This window comes from Ambystoma mexicanum, chromosome 3p, assembly GCF_040938575.1.
Source record: "Ambystoma mexicanum isolate Mex_15411 chromosome 3p, UKY_AmexF1_1, whole genome shotgun sequence".
Taxonomy (NCBI): domain Eukaryota; kingdom Metazoa; phylum Chordata; class Amphibia; order Caudata; family Ambystomatidae; genus Ambystoma; species Ambystoma mexicanum.
Window position 1 is genome coordinate 710,244,078 of NC_090925.1, and position 17,379 is coordinate 710,261,456.

The 17,379-nt window shown below is 49.4% G+C and overlaps 1 protein-coding gene across 2 annotated transcripts in view; it reads left to right on the top strand.

The window, feature by feature from the left end:
* The first annotated feature begins 13,079 nt into the window (after positions 1-13,079).
* N4BP3 (NEDD4 binding protein 3) overlaps positions 13,080-17,379 on the top strand; it is a 58,753-nt gene continuing 54,453 nt past the window's right edge. The window contains exon 1 of one of the 2 annotated variants that reach the window (XM_069651546.1): positions 13,080-13,545. Coding sequence is in view for 1 of the 2 variants with exons in the window: in XM_069651548.1 (XP_069507649.1) it covers positions 13,510-13,545 (36 nt within the window). In the remaining variant the exon portion in view is untranslated. The remainder of the gene's footprint in view (positions 13,546-17,379) is intronic. The other variant, XM_069651548.1, reaches the window with a different exon arrangement.

Sequence of the window (17,379 nt, forward strand, 5' to 3'; positions counted from 1 at the left end):
GGGTGCTATGACCTTCTGATCAATGACTCTTCTTGTCCCAATTGGATCAATCCCTTCCCCCAGGGATTCTTTTATCCCAGTGACGCCAATACTTTACCTCCCAAAATACCAACCGCATTTGTTCCACGCGCTTTTATCTTGTTCACTGCGATAGACACTTTGCCTTCAATGGGTAGTTATTCTATTTTTTTATTTCTTTTATTGCGCTTATACAAGTAAATTGTGTTTCAAAGTGCCCATAGGGCAACAGGGAGGTAACATGGGAATAACAATCAATTAAAACATGAAAGATAGATGCAAACCTACTAGGCCTTGTGAGCATTCAAAACGTGCAAGTGCAGAGAGAAGAGAGGGGATGGGGGGGTAAGTGCTAGGTGTGCTTGTCATGATGCCTACCCCCGGGGACCCAGACCAAGTCCAGCAACCCCGGAAGCAGGCATCAAGTTATCCCAAGCAAGCCCAACAACCCCTGCTAGGGGCTATTTGGGTGCAGTCCTGGCACCTATGGCGCCAGGCTCATATGGAGAGTCAGTCCTGGCGCCATGGGCGTCAGGCTCATAGATTAAAACTTACCTGATGCAGACCATGCTGCAAAGTTGCCTGATGCAGACCATGCTGCAAGAGCTCCAAGCCAAAAGAGGCTTGGAAGGGACTACTTTACTTAGGGACTATTTTTTTACTCGGATGGGGCTGGGGAGGAATACCTACCTGGGACTACTTTGGAGGCTATTTAAACCACGCCCGAAGAGCAGCACACGCTTTGCGTTATTCTGCATCCAGCAGTGTAACGCTCACCGTGCCTGCAAGTCTGCATCCAGTCTTCTGCCACGCCCGCCTCGAGTATGGAGCTCCTAGAAAAAGGGAGGAAGAAGGAGAAAAGGTTAGAACAAGAGCAATACCTTTGATCCTTACCTGAATTCCCGATCCATCGTGCCTTCGAGCTGGAAGAAAGAAGCTATTTTATGTGCATCGCCTCGCCTGCTGCAGCGCTGCACTGAACTCACCGGCCTTCGCAGCATCTTCACATTCCACCGCATCCTCCTGCATGTTCCCGCCGCACTCCGGCACCTAAGGAGAAGACAAGAACAGCAAGGTGAGCCAAAGGAATACACATAGGAATATTAGTTACCCCCATAGACTTACCTGATTTTACCACCGGGGGTACTATTCCTCTTCACGGGTCGGCGCAGCTTCCACTGCATCTTCGCCGAACCCCGGCCCCTAAGGGGAAACAAAAGGACAGCAAGGTGAAACAAAGGGACTAACAAAGGGAACCCTCCTCACCACAATAGACTTACCTGATTTTACCGCCGGAGGCATTATTCCCCGAGACTTCATACTTTCTCTCAGCTCCTGAATAAGGGAGAAAGCAACAGGTTACATATTGCCATTATTTTATCGAACTGTGTTGGATAATGCAATCCTTACCAGAATATTACTGGTTGCCACGAGGAACTCTTCACTAGGGTCAAGCTGCAACCTGCAAGGAATCGGACAAGAGTGAAAGTCAGGCATTTGAACTCTTACAAACTACATTCTTATGGCGTCTTGCCGGGAATCTCGGAGTCAATATTGTTCTGGAACTCACCAATTCCTTCAAGCCAGTGAAGCAACTGGTTATCTACGCGCCCCTGCGCTCAATGCAGGATGGAGAGCTCATCTTTTCAAATCATCAGGTGAGACTATAAGAGGGGACATCAAAGGTGATCAGTGGGGAGAACAGCGGGGGTGGGGGGATTTACGCTCAACTCCACGGGTGGTTAATTCCCCTTCTCCATTTGCAGAAGAATATTCCTACGGGCCAAGCAAACGAAGTTAGGTGGGCCAGTCCAGTACGTCATCTCGGCCCTACTCGTCACTTTGGCGGAGACCGCAGCTGTCCAGTTCAGATCGACGCCTATGTGGGAGCAAGGTGAGCGTAACAGTGCTCCAGGAGAAAAGTGCTAGGGAGTGAGCTGTAAGTTCCTAGATGGGTGGCCAGCTGCCAATAAATAAGTGCAGGCCTGCTGTGGCATAGGCCAGTGGGTGCAGAGCAAGGGCTGGGAACGAGCGGAGGATGAAGGTGATTGGGTGTGGGAGGCCAGGGCCCAAAGGGCACATAAGGGTCCTTGTCACCAATCTCAGCAACTGTGGTAATAGCAGAGAAGGGGGGAAGGGAAGTAGGAGGTGAAAAGGAAAGTCTTGAGGAGCTTCCGGAATTTGAGGAGATCTGGCTCAAGACGAAGAGGAAGGCGGAGGCTGTTCCATATGCGGGAACCTGCTGAGGAAAGAGATCGGCCACCAGCACTCTGTTTAGAGAAGCACTTGACACACAGAGAGTTGGTGCCGGAGGAACTTAAAGATCTGGAGGGAGAGTATTTAGTAAGAGCAAGTTGTAGATAAGGTGGTCCCTGGCCCCAGACAGCCTTATGAATTTGATCCTTGCAGCAACCGGGAGCCAGTGGAGAATTTTTAGGGCTGGAGAGATGCTGTCCCTGGGGTTGAGGCCAAGGATAGGTCTTGCAGCACTATTCTGGATTAGCTGTAGGGGTCGTAGAGAAGAAGAGGGTAGATTAAGTAAAAGGCTGTTGCAGTAGTCTAGCCTAGAAAGAACCTGAGCTTTAGAGAAAGTGAGCTTCTGGGGAAAAGTGAGGAAAGGAAGAATTCCTTTGAGGAGGTGGAGTTGAAAGTGGGACTTCTTGTCAAGTTCCTGAATGTGAGGGAGGAAGGAAAGAGAAGAGTCAAAGATGATTCCAAGGTTTCTAGCTTCAGAAGAAGGAGAAGGGAGCAAGCCCATAGAGGATGACCAGAGTGAGGGGAAGAAAGAGGGAGCAGGAGTCCCAATAGGGAGGATCTCAGTATTACTGGCATTGAGGCAGTGATCATTTGAAGTGCAACAGGACTAGATGGCAGCTAGGCAGCCAGGGATGATGGAAGAAGTAGGGAGAGGGTCAGAGGGAAGTTTGAAGAAGAATTGTGTGCCATCTGTGTAACACTGGAAGTTAGGAGAGAAAGTGGAAATGCAGTGTGCCAGTGGGTCAAGAGAGATCCTAAAGAGCCAGGGAGTGAGGTTGGAGCCCTGGGGGACACTGCAGCTGGAGACAGAGGTAGGGGAGGACAAAGCGCCCAGAATAGCAGGGACAGGCGGTCACTGAGGAAGGAGTTCAGCCAGTCCACTGCCCGCTCCGAGATACCTAGGGTATCATGGAGCTGTTTTATGAGGATGGAATGGTTGACCGTTTCAAATGCAGAGGAGAGATCAAGAAGAATGAGAACAGCTGGAGAGTTGGAATCAAGCGATGCAAGCAGTTCCTCACGGGTGTTCAGAAGAGCAGTTTCCGTGCCTCTGGATGCTCGGAATCCAGATTGGTGGTCGTGGAGGCAACCAACAAGTTCAGTGTGCTGGGTAAATTGGGGGAAGGCTAGTTTCTCCAGGAGTTTCCCAACGAAGGGGGTGATAAATATGGCTGGTAGTTGGCTGGACAATAGGGGTCTGCTGAAGGTTCTTTTAGTAGAGGGCACACAAGGGAGTGAATGAGGGAGGAAGGGAAATATCCAGTAGCTAAAGAGTGCTTGCAGAAATCAGCAAGGGCAGGGGCAAGAGAACCAACGTTGTCCTTAATGGTTCTGGAGGAGCTGAGGGAAACCTGTTTGGAGGAGACCTTGATGGAGGGGACACCTCTGGTGACCTCATCTGGTGTGATAGGAGAGAAAGATAAGAGAAAGGCAGAGGGAGAGGGGAGGCCATAGGAGGCAAGGGTAAGGGGAGGGGAAGCGGGACGCAAGGGTGCCCAGGATTTCCTGAGTTTTTGTAGTGAAATGTGTAGCCAATGCTTTACAGAGGGCCTGGGATGGAAGAGGCGATGAGGAGACTGTGGAAAGGTTGGCTAGTTCCCTGCAGATTTTGAAGAGTTCTGCTGTGTTTGTTGGATGCACCAGAGACACAAGCCTGGATGTGGGCCCTTTTCTTGGTGCGGATGGAGAGTCTGTATTGCCTTTGGAGTAGGTGACAGACCAGTTTGTCGGAGGGTGACCCTGAGGTCTGCCACTTCCGTTCCGCAGCTCTACACTTGCTTTTCAGGGCAGCAAGTTCAGAGTCGTACCAGGTGTTACGCTTAGAGGCAGGTTTCAGGCGGATCCTCATGACTGGGGCAAGAATGTCCATAGTGTTAGTAATGGCAAGATGGAGGTTGCTGAGAGCAGAGTCAGAGGTAGAGTCTGTGGTCAGGGGAGAGGGGGGATGAAGGTAGATGCGAAGGCAGCAGCTGACACTCGTTTCATCAGACAGATGTTCTTGAACAAGGTTGTCAGGGCTGGGGGAGGTGCGATCAGAGGGCCGAGAGGACCCGGGTGAGAGGAGAGGAGAGAGTGGTCTGACCAGCTACAGGGGTGATCATTGAAGAGGATAGTGAAAGGTCAGTGTGGATGAAGGCATCAAGAGTGTGTCCAGCTGAGTGGGTCGGACCAGAAGGGAGAATGGAGAGGTAAAGAGAGGTACAGAGGTCACGGAACAGAGTGGATGCTGTGATTGAGGAGTCCAGATGGACGTTGAAATCCCCCATGAAAAGGAGTTTAGAGGTGGTTGTGAAGCGAGAGGAGGAGAAATCGGCCCATTCTGAGAGGAACTAGGTGGTAGAACCAGGTGGCCTGTAGATAGTGGCAATGGTCAGAGAGGAAGTGGGAGAGATGACCAGCTTGCAAACCAGGCTCTCGAAGGAAGAGTAAGGCTGGGTGGGTATGAGGGAGGAAGGGACCCACTCAGGGAAAATCAGACCAACCCCAATGCCAGCATGGGCGAGGCTTGGAGATGATCTTATAGCCATCAGGGAGAAGGGAGTGACTGAGCTGGCATTGAATCACGTTTCGGAGAGAGCAAGAATATCGAGGTCAATGTCTTCAAGAAGGAGGCAGATGTCAGCAGAGTGCTTGATGGCAGAACGAGGATTAAGTGTGGCCAGATGCATGAGGTCTCCACTTTTGAAGGTTTTCTGAGGAGGGGTATATGGGTGTGGTTCACCAGTTGGAGGGGGGATCAGAGAGAGTGAAAGAGGGAGTAGCAGATGTGGGAAGGAAGTTAATGAGGGACGGCAGGCGCCAGTCAAAGAGTAGGAGGTTGGGTTGAGGACCCTGAACCAAGATAGTGCCAGTGTGATAGACGTTAATGATACACCTGGAAGAAGCAAAGCCCTCCAAGAGTACTTCCCATTTGGTGACACCATTAATGAGAGAGGGTGTAAGAGGAGAGAGAGTAGAGATGAGATGATGAGTCCATAGATCTGGAGAGGGAAAAGAGGATATCAGGGAAGACCTGTCAGAAGGATGCGCTGACATAGGTGTCTGCAACGGGTATGCTGCGGTTAGTGGTCAGGATGTCTTTTTTTAGCTTCTTTCTTCCAGACTTCTTGAGAGAGGGAGGATAGGTAATAGTGTAGCAGTTAGAGAAGATCGGGGAGATTTCAAGTGCCATAGGGGCAGCAGAGGATAATTTGAGGAAGTAGGAAAGAGCAGGGCTGCACAGCACAGTCCGAACACAAACTCACCAGACGGCCTAATAATTGCAAAAAGGACACAACATGCAAAATGGCGTGCAAAGATGTTACAGAACACACACCAGGCTTCCAATTTCCAAAAAGGACACAAAATGCAATGCAAAAAGGGGTGCAAAGATGTTACAGAACACACACCAGGCTTCGAAATTCCAAAAAGGACATAAAATGCAATACAGAAAGGGGTGCAAAGATTTTACAGAACACACACCAGGCTTCGAATTTCCAAAAAGGACACAAAATATGATGAAAGAAGGAGTATGTAAAGTTAGGTAGGCAAGGAAGGCAGAGGCACACCTTGGGTCAACAGTTTTAAGAGGAGAGGCAGTGACAATGTGCAGCCATCACTCACTAGTAATTCTGCTGTGTGCGTAGAGTTGCAGCTGCCCAGCTTTGTGAGGTAACAGGCTTTACACCTGGGGGCTGCTCCATACTTGCTGCAGGGTGGAAAGGAGGGGGCCCTCCGAGCCCTCCTTGGCCCGGACAGGCACAGACAGGGCCTTACTGAGAGGGCCTTGGTTGTGGGGGACAGGCTTATGCCTGCCGGTGCCTACGATTGGACCAAGTAGGCAAGGGCAGCCCAATCAGAGAAGCAGCAGGCTCAACAAAGGATGTTTCCAACACGACGATGCGTCGGCCATTTTCAAGTGTATTTTTGTTTTTCAAAATCAGTAGCCCACTACTACTGCAGAGGTAAAGCACCCTCACAGTAACACGTCACATATGATCAGCAGGGAGGTAATATTCAAAATTCATTCAGCCAAACATTATCAAGTGTTGGTATCACACCAGCCACTTATGTCCATAACCACAGTACTACCACCACCACCTATAACCACTCAGCATTCAGTGGAATAGGGTAATTTCATAGTAATGGCACACCTAGCACCACCATAGCGCTCTACACCCAGAGAGGGTTATATTTCCTTTGTAGCGCAAGCACCTACTAATGGCTACCAGCTAGCTGGACTGCTCAGTGCACCATTGGGTTCATTCGCCCAGCGATCCGCCATGTGTCACTTTTTCCAAAGGCTCATTAAACACCCAGACGTTCCAGACACAGCACCTGTACATGGTTCAAAGGCCTCCTAGGGTTCCTTATCTCGAACATTGACAATGCAATCAACAGGGGCTATCTTCATTCCCTATCACTCCTCCTCGAGCAGGTAGCTAACAACACCACAAAAGGAATACAGATACTTAAAAGCGAACAAGTTGCACTCAGAACTATGGTCCTGCAGAATAGAATGGTGCACGATTATTTAATAGCTGCCCAAGAGGGTACCTGTAAAATTATAGGACAAGAATGCTGCACCTGGGTACCGGATAACTCCTCCTAGGTTGAGGACGTCATAAAACACTTCCAAGGGATGGGTAACACGTTACATGAAATAAATGAAGGCTATTAACTTGGATTCAAAACACTTTTGCTTCACTAGGCATGGTATTTTAATCATTTTTGTTATAATTGTCGCTTTTGCAATTATAGTTTTTGTTATTCGCTGCCTTCTGTCATGCTGTGCTAAACAGGTGTCTCACTTGCCTGCCGAGGCCAGGCTGCTGCCACTTGAAATAGAGTCACCTGTAATTAAGGAATGCCTCCAATGTTGCCTACAAGGTATCACTACATATTATCCCCACCAAAAATATCGCCGTATATATGGTCACCTGGAATGGCCATAGGCAATATTTTTTGAGCAGATAATTTTTGGGGTTTTTGGGAGCGGGACTTGCGGGGGTGTCCCCTGCTCCTTTAAAAATAATGCATGGGTTGCGGGGGTGTCGCCTGCAGGTTCCATGCCTGAATATTGCTGCAAAAACATGGCGATATTTTTGTCTGGCGATATTTTTGCAGGGATATTAACACATGGAACCGCCTACAATGAACAGGATATGGTAGATGTGTTAGGACAAATGTCTGATGCCGAATTGTATGAATTTTTGAATTGGGAGCTTATAAACCCATGATTTCTGTCTCTAAAACAACATCCTTTCTGTGACAATCCCAGTGCCAGTCCACGCTATCCTTATTTATTTGGGTTTATAAAGCGCCCAGCGGCCCTGGGGCATTGTGGCGCTGTTACAGAATAATCACTTAATTCAAGATGGCAGATATGACAGAAGCAGTGATACAAAAAGCACCGATAATACATAGGCAGCAATACAGGTTAATGACAGCTGGTGTTCCATGGTTACAGAGGAACAGTGTAAGATACTGTACATTTTGGAGGTGGTCTAGTTAAATAGCTTTGTTTTTAGCACCTTTCTGAAACTGTGAGGGATTCTTCATTTCTTAAGCTAAGTAGAAGCGTGTGTCACCCATGTGCATGGATATCTTTGATTGAGACTATGCACCAATCCTGCTCCCTGTGGTCTACACCTTGTCTCAGGGACGACCAAACGTGTGGTTGATGTGGCAGGATGGTTATGCTATGGTAAGCTACATTGTGCTCTCTCATACATGTCGGCCACAGATCCCCATGTTGCCTTTGCCTTAGGCCTCCCTCTGACCCCCTCTGCCTCCATCTGCACTCAGTTCCTCTGACATGCCCAAACCCTGCCTGGTGCAGATTGGACAAGACCCCGAAACAAGGAAGGGGGACACGTCAGACCTTCTCTTCCGTTTGCTCTCTTAATGTATACTATGAGCACCGTATATGGTAGATAACAATAGGGTTTCTGCAAATGCTGCTTATTATCCATATTACAGCACAATGTACCCAGCCCATGTCCCCACAAGGCTTCGTCACAAGGGAGATGGTGACAGCTATTGCCATATGTCTGCAATTTTATGCCAAGTACCTCCCACCATTGTGAACATGCTATATTAGTGATTGCGTATGTTATGCTAAATAACATGCGCTCTAAGGGAGGTCCCTTCAGAGCTCCGTGTGACAACTGTCGGGGTACTTGTCCCTCTGTATTTACCTGCTTATCAGCTGATAACTCTGTATGCTGTTTATTTTCTATCTAATACAAGAAGCTTTGTTTACCCGCCAGTTTGTGTCTAATCTCCGGATTTGCCGCAAGTTGAAGCGGAGGCTGTGGTAACCCTTGGGAAGGGGCCCGCCTTGGCTACCACAAGCATAGCAAAGCCTGTACCAACAATCAAAGCAACAGCTCACTGTCACAGCCAAATCCGCAGTCCGTATATAGGAGAAGTGCGGGAAATATTTATTTTAATGCGCGATCCCACGGGGGGGGCAACGGCGAAGGCAGGGGGTGAGGGGTTGGAGTTTGAATGGGCTGGAGGTGCTAGTCCTACTCTGTTTTTGGCCTGTCTAACAAATATGGGGATGGCATCCTTCCTTTGAAGCATCGGTTCACTTAATGCGGACTAGAGTGCAGCAAACAGTGTCACCTTAGAATATAACGAACAATCTAACCTTGTTGTGAAAATAAATTGTAAAAAAAAAACTTTGGTGAAAACGTTAGCAGGTCTCGCTGAATACACATAATTAACACCAGCACAGCCGAATCGAAACATGCGCCTGGATTGGGCTATGTCTGGGCACCTTTTTAGGCTGCCTTCCAGGCTGCCTGTGTGTAAGTGCATTCTAACATCTGTTCTTTCCATTGCATGAAATAGGCAGAGTACCCGGAGCACAGGCCAACTGAGACAGGAAATCTCAGGCAGTCACCTGCAGGGATGTGGAGTTTCAAATGTGCCAAATATCCACTCCCGCCATCCCTGTGACCCTGTAAAGCTAACAGGTAGAATCAGCCCAGACGGTCCAGACTGTCCAAAGTGAACGTTTGCACATTGTTAGGGTAGCTCAACGTGTAAAGCACGTGTCTGAAATGTCTGCCCCCCTCGCCCTCTCCGCAGTCAAAGGTGGTACTCCCGGCAAGGCTATTCGGCCCTTTATGATTCTGAGGTTGTAAAATGAGTACCATTACATTGGTGAGTACTAGCACTGATTATTGCAGAGCTTGGAAATGGATGAATCCGGCATAAAGCGCTATATCTGAGGTCACACTAATGATATATAGAGCGCTATGTAAATGCCAAATAACATAACATAAAATATAAAAAGTATATCACTCTATCATCCAAACCACGTCTGGGCCACCGTGACTGCTGAACAGTGCTCTTAAAAGGAACAACACGATAATGCATTGGTAGGCTTTAAATGTTATAGTATGAGGATGATGGCAACTACACCTTTTATGGTGTCACTTCTATTCTTTACTAAATACAAAGACGCCTAATTTATTTATATTTTCCCCCAATGACTGCGGTCTCAGGTTTCTACAGATCTCAATCCGTCGAAGTTGAAATGGTGATCCTCCCACCACATCCCTCAAGTGACGCACTTTCAAAAGCCCGGGTGAGGGTTGCCAAAACATTTTATTTCAATTATCCTTCAATCACCCTTGTCTTGCTTCGGAATATTCCTTCAGCCGTTGGCCCGTGCCCGGAAACTGTGAGATACGTCGGTTGATTGAGAAGAGGCCCTACTCAACCCTCCTGCCAGCCAGGACACGTAGCGAGCGTGTTGAGGTAGATGCAGTTTCCACAGACAGTCTCTGACAAGATAACAAGGCCACAAAGATGCACCAAAGCCAGGAATGTCCACGTGCATGCTTAGAAAATGTTCAGAAAATTGCCTCTGTCCCTGTGAACCCGCCATGTTACCAAAATCCATGGGACGTAGTCCATACCCAAGTGGTTGACAGATGAGCTCTGTAACTGTAATGTATGGTTCTTTTGCAGTAAAGTTGTATTGGGGGTGAGGGGGGGCGAATGTCAGCTTCCATGTGTATGTGTGACACATCTTTAACTTTTGTGTAATTTTACCTTTGACCACTTTGCATTCTGGTACTTGTAGTTTCAATGTTCCCGATATAAGGGTAGGCCTACAGCTCCAGTTAGCTGTTATCTGAGAAACAAACACTGGTTAAAGGTATAAAATGTGACAGAGTGCATCAGCCAGCTTTGCACAAATTGGCTCAAAACCAAGAGACCACATATGGTGAGACCACATTCCATACAAACGCAGGTGGAGAGAGGTAAGTAGCGAGTATGAACTACGTCTATTTTCCAATCCAAAGGGCCCAGAAGTTTGGATTGAGTTTAAATTGTGCCTCTCTTTAGGTGCCTGATAAGAGTGGACGGCGCTTCTTCTTCTTCTTGCTGATAGATTTTTATCCATCAGTTGTGATTTCTGGATACCGAGGCTTGAGCCACATTACTCCATCTTCTCGGGTTGAGTGTGTAGTCGTGGGTGTGTATTCTTCTTGGTCTGTGTGGTCTTGTCACAGTAGGGCTGGTTTCACACGGTCTTTGCAGTGATGGGCCGCGGGTAGTGGTCGAAGGGGTTTGCAGTGGTGGCAGTGAGTCTTCTGATCAGAGGGTTCGGGTTCTGATCCAGTTCTTGGCAGAAGTTCTTACTCAGCTTCGCTAGATGTTCATCCAACATCTCGATGTCCAGGTCTCTGTGAAGGTCTGATATCCTTGTGAAGATTGAAGCTCCAGGCGATATCCGCAGGGCCTTGTTCTGGACTATCTGAAGACTCTTCCGGTGTCGCTCATGGCAAGTCATCCATGCTGGGGAGGCATAAGTCAGGGTTGGTCTGATGATCGCCTTGTAGACGTTGATCTTTGTCCGGAGGGGCATGGACTTGCTCTTCAGGAGTGGGTACAGCGCTGCCATCTTTCCTGTTGCCTTCTGCTGAGTATTCTCGATGTGGCTTTCCCAGTTGAGTTTGCTGTCCAGGGTCACACCGAGGTAGCGGCTGCTGCTCTCCCATTTGATGGTCTCCCCGTTGAGGCTGATGTGTGGGTGCTCCTTGATCTTCTTTCTGGTGAACAGCGTTGCAGTTTTCTTGCTGGTGTTGAGCTCTATCCGCCAGTCGCTGTACCACTTTGCGATGGTATCCAATGAAGCTTGCAGGTTTTTCGCCACTTCCTTTTCGCTGAATGACTGGGAGATGACTGCAACATCGTCTGCATACAGCGCCAGGTTCGTCTTGTGGAGATCTGTCGGGATGTCGTTGGTGAAGAGGTTGAACAGGAAGGGTCCGAGGTTCGATCCCTGTGGCACGCCTGCTCGGATGGGATGTGAAGAGGACATCTCAGACCGCATGGCGACATGGAAGGTGCGGCCTCCCAGGTAGCTTGTAATCGTCTTCACCAGGTAGTTCGGAAATCCCAGGCCAATCATCTTGTGCAGCAGTCCCTTGTGCCAGACTCGGTCGAATGCTTTGGCGACCTCCAGGAAGACGATTCCTGTGGACTTCTTGATGTTGAATCCGTGGCTGATGGTGTCCACCACTCTCAGTAGCTGATGAGTCGTTGCATGCTCCTTTCGAAATCCAAACTGTTCCTTTGCTAGTAGATTTCTTTCGGAGGTGAAGTCGCTGAGTCGAGCGAGGAGGACCTTCTCCAGGAGCTTCGATAATCCAGAAAGCATGCTGATGGGGCGGTAGTTTGCTGGATCCCTCAGTGGTTTGCCGGCCTTTGGAAAAACGATGACCCTTGCTTCTTTCCAGGAACTCGGGAAGTGCTGGAGCCTCATGCATGCATTGAAGATCTCTGTGAGATGTTCAATTGATGCTGGTGGGAGGTTCTTGATTGCCAGGTTGGTTATTCCGTCGCTCCCAGGTGCCTTGCCGTTCACCAGCTTTTCTAAGAGTGGATGCTTGAAACAGATCATATATTATCGGTTTCATCCAATCAAGATTTTGTATCATACCTGATAGCCATTTTGGATGTTGTGCCTGCAAGGAGAGCTTTCAGCCTTTTCAGTTTAAATGGGCCATGACCCCAGGGTAGGGGTTGGAGGGTGCTCAAAGCAGCGGCCTCCAGGGTGGCAGTCTTATGGCAAAGCATGTGCGTATTGCAGCGCCCACTTTACAGGCTTCCTTTGCTGACGCCTTCGTGCCATCACCTCCCGCCATCAACGTTCTTATCACCTCCTTCTCTTTTTACTCCGGTTAGCACCTCGATGACAAAGGGTGATTAATAGCTTTTAGTATTTTACAGCGCCCAACTGGCTGCTTGTCTTGTGATCATCTGCATAGTTTAACCCCCTCGTTGCATTCCTTTAGGTGTCCAATATGATTTTAGCGCCCATGGGGTCTATTTCCCCCCACTGTAGGCTAGGGGGGCCCGTAAACATCATGTTGAATTCGAATGGCCACGAGCCCCTGCCTTGACACATCTTCACGGGCCCCGGGCGTATGTCTGGCCAGGTCCCGGTGCTGTGTGGCCAAGGGCGCTCCAGTCAGTGCTTTTTGCCTGGGTGCCACTCCAGTCCCACCCAAATACCGGAGCGTTTCCGAGTGGGAGGAACATCAGCAGTCTGTGGCACTCCAACGCATACATGATTTCGCCCGTCACCTGGTTGCAGGATTAGTGTTTATATGGATATCGTATGGTCGGTCATGTTCGGGACCCGTATATCCGAGTCCTGCCTCGCGCGCGCCTGAAGGAAGCGGGACAAGAGTGCATGTTGAATCCTGACCCTGTGGGGGTGAGACAAACTCCATGTCAGGTTTTGAGCCTCTCCCAGCCAAAACATGTGTGGGTGTTGGATCCTGATCCTGTTTGATAGGGATGGCTGCGCGCCCGGTTTTGCCGCTACCGCATGCAGTTTCGGCGTCTCGGATTCCTGCGCATTCCTGCGGAGCTCTGACTGAGGGAGAGAAGCGTTCAAACCTGAGCGAGGGAAGGAGGAAATCGCAGCCGCCTCTGAAGGAACTGAACGTATGCACCCTGTTTCCAGCGCCCCCCCCCCCTCCAACCTTCCAGGAAGTGGTGAAGGACAGACCCCCGCCTCAGGTTCCCGGCACCTACAGCCACTAGCTTCACATGGAGTCCGCAGGGGAACTATAGCCCCTGCCCGCAGGGGAGCTGCAGCCACCGCTTAAACTTTGCATGGTCTCGGGGCACTGAGCATCAACCTGCACTGAGTGGCGAGATCACAGCGCCGGGGAACAGGGGACCTGCGCCGGCCACCCCTGCAGGCTCGGGGCCGGAATGCAGCTCCTCCGGACAGAGCCAGGCGCTAACATGGTGAGTGTTGACCGTGGCCCCAGAAGGGGGGGGGGGGGTGACTCGGTGGCAGTCAACCTGCCTGGACTGTAACACAGAGGGATCCTGCACGGGGGGCAGATAAGGAACAATTCTGCGTTTTTTTTTCTTTCGGAAGACCGTGAAAAGTACTTGATTCACGTATTTAAATAAATGGGGGGATGTATTAATTATTTCCATCAAATCGTACCTGCGTTGCGTCCCGAGAGGTAGGGGGGTGTGTGTGTGTATATGTGTGTGTGTGTGTGTATGTGTGTGTGTGTGTGGGGGGGGGGGTTGGAGAGGGGATCTCCAGTGAGTCTGTGCAGGCCGGGAATGCTACACTTTAACTTCCAGGGCGACTGCACTGCACGCCGAGCAGGGTGTCGGGGCACCGAGCTGGCGCAGCAGGGGTAACCTGCATTAGAGCACTGTGGGTGGGATCTCTGCACACTGACCTCGTGCAGGACATGCCCGGCTGCACGGCCAGTCTGAGGGAGAGCTTCCCGGAGGACCTGTGCTGTGAACAGGCACGAGGAGACCACCCTACGAGGCCGAAGAGGGGGCCTGCGCCGTGAGCCCATGCGAGGGGTCCCGTGGAGTTGCTACCCTCGGACTGCCATGCCTCATCCCGCCAACTGGCAGGGTGGCACACTGCCGGGTTCTTCTTTTGACCCTGGCCCTGTAGGGTTTTGTGGATCATGCTACTCGTCTCCTGGTTATTTTTAGACCCCCCCCTCCCCCCACTCTGTGCTCTCTAAGCCGAAAGTGTCCCTCGCTCTAGGATGGCTGCAGCATTGTGTTCACTCTCGTGCACTCTAGACTGGCAGCTACTCCCGGCAGCCCATATGTTTCATGGCATCATCTGTTTAATTTTTTGGGATCCTGTAATCCAGGTGTCCATCTGGACAGATTGAGACCTGGATTATGGGCTCTAAATGTCCTGGGAGGATAGCTCAGTGGCAACGTGCTCGCCTTGGAAGGAAGACGACGTGAAACACAGGTTCCATCCCCGGGTCCGCGTTTAAAAACCCCTGGGTATTAAGAGTGTTATAAATATGCAGCTAAAACAACAACGACAAAAACACAAATTCTGTAACAGCGCCTAGATGCCCCTGGGCTGTGTGAGCGCTTTAAAAATGCAAATAAAATAAAGCAAATGCAAACATTAAAAATAATGTGGACCTTTTTCGGTGATCGCCTGTGCTTTACCCAGGGTTTCTGTTGCTGATGTACGTTTCAATGGAACCTTGCAAATTAACTTCTCGGTAGTAAAAAACAGTTATTCTATAAACTCCCATGTTGGTTGAAGATGATGAAAAATGAAATGAAACAAATCGGATTCCATTTTGGAAACGAACATGTAGTGATGTTTATTTTGCACACTCTATAGTGAGCTTCTTCGGGGCATTAACAAACAATCCCAGATTTCTGATGGTTGGGTTACTTTTTCCTTTGGATACTTGAAGAGCTTTCAAGTTCTACCTGTGGTTTTGTCTGGTTTGTGCTTCTGGTTGTGGCATTCGCTCAAAGGTTGCCTGTACACTAGCACGAAGACGAGACATATACCAAGTGTGACGTATACCAGGGCCAGAACAAACACATGCAGGTCACTAAAAGTAATATGGATCTGAGGAGTGCTATTTTTAGATATAAAAATGGCATTCTCACCCGAGGCAGTGGAGAGGTTGGATTGGCAAAGGCGAGGCCGTGGAGAGGTTGGATTGGCAAAGGCGAGGCCGTGGAGAGGTTGGATTGGCAAAGGCGAGGCCGTGGAGAGGTTGGATTGGCAGAGACAAGGCCATGTAGAGGTTGGATTGGCAAAGGCGAGGCAGTGGAGAGGTTGGATGGGCAAAGGCGAGGCAGTGGAGAGGTTGGATGGGCAGAGGCGAGGCAGTGGGGAGGATGGATGGGCAAAGGCGAGGCAGTGGAGAGGTTGGATTGGCAAAGGCGAGGCAGTGGAGAGGTTGGATTGGCAGAGGCGAGGCAGTGGAGAGGTTGGATGGGCAGAGGGCACGGGGAGCTCCCTCTTTAGCAAGTAAGTGAAGTTTAAGCCGAGCTTTGAACGGATACACAGTTGGGCTGGATTTGGATGTTGAGCAGCGGACGAGTAGGGAGAAACGGGAGAAGTGAGAGAGGAGGCACAGGGAGGGTATCGGACGGTGAGGTTGTGCAGAGCAGGATCGGAGGGAAAAGGGCGACTCGGACAGGTATTGAGAAGCAAGACCATTGAACGCTTTGTAGAGTGAGAAGGAACTTGAAATGAGAGCGGTTGTGCTGGGAGAGTCGCCCAGCATGTTGTGGGTAGGTAGAAGTGGGGGTGGCTCTCGGTAGGGTGTAGAGAGTGGGGGTAGCAATGTTAAGGACTTTGTCTAGCGAGAGGAAAGAGTAGGGCCAAGAAGCAGGCTTGGGCAGAAGTTGAGTTCACTGAGCACGAGTGGAGATTAGTGGTTAGTGGGTCTGGTTATTAGTAGGACACGATGATGACCTTTCTAATATTTAATGATAAGGAAAAAGCTTATCCTTCACTATTTGGGGGAAGGGTGTTCCCTAACTATGTAAATAACTACAGTGCTTGTCATTCATCATGTAATGTCCAAATGAATATGTTTGCTGTTAAAAAACGAAGTCTAACTGACCCTACCACTATTCTAACAAACTATGGTCCGGTGAATGCTTCCTTTCTCCCGATTGTCTCATCGGGCAATGGTTCTCCTTCTGCTTCAGTTTTTGCTAAATAGACATTATGGAATAGTCTCTTGTCAGCCCCTGTATGAGGTCTTGTAATTCCTTCACCAGGTCTTTGTTCTTTTCCTTGTCTTTTGGTGGTTGTTCTCCAGGAACCCCCGTTTGCACTTTGCTTTATTCTTTTGATTCAGGCTAGTCGGTCTTGGGGTGGGTTTCTGTAACATGTTTTTCTTATGCGTGGTATGCTGTCTTGGCAATGAATGTCCCCAGTTACTTGCTGGGGTTTGTTTTGTGTATCTTTTCTCTTATGGGTGTCTCTGCACTTTGTTATGGATTTCTCTTTCTGATATGTCTGATTCTCTGTTTCTGAAACCTGGGAATACTTTCCCTGCTTGCCAGGTTGTTGGTTGCCAGACATCAATATCTCTTTCTCAGATTCAACTGGAATTTGTTTTCTCACATTAGAGTTCAGCTTCATTAACTTTACATTCAATACTTCGTCAATTTCATGGGGATGAGTTTCTTCTGTTGACTAATGATTCCCCGGTGGCCTCCCGGTCTTACAGGGGAACTCCTCTGGGGTCTGCACTCGTTCAGGTTCTTCTCGTTCGTTCTGCCTCTGTTCGTTTCCACCGGTTCGCCACTCTTGGAATTTTTTTGCTCTGTGTCCCGTTATAACTGTGCGTAAACTGGTTGTTCGCTGAATTCACAGCCTGATGGTTTTGTCATCGTTGGACCAGCATACTGCCCACCACAAAGTCGTTTGGTCACGTAATCACTGAGATAGGTATAAGCTTCTCCCCCTTCTCTTGCTGCAGGCAAACGCTAGGTCTCCAGCGGTATATTCCGGCTGCCAAAACACTTATGGAAGTCACAGGCTCCGTGGCTTACCTCGACTCGGCCTCTTTCAGCTTCTTTCAGATCTCTCCCCTGCTTGCGTATGCAGCTCTCTGTTGCCTTGGCTCTGCATGTCCTCTTTTCAGTTCACTCGTCCCAGTTTAATGGAGATTTCTCTTTAAAGAGATGGAACCCATGTCCTGGTAGCAACAACGTGCTTTGCCTTCAGCCAAGTGTCTGGATTTGATATTGTTCTGCAGGTCTGCCAGCCCCATGTAAGCTACCATGGGGAATGGCATAGGGAGTTCATCA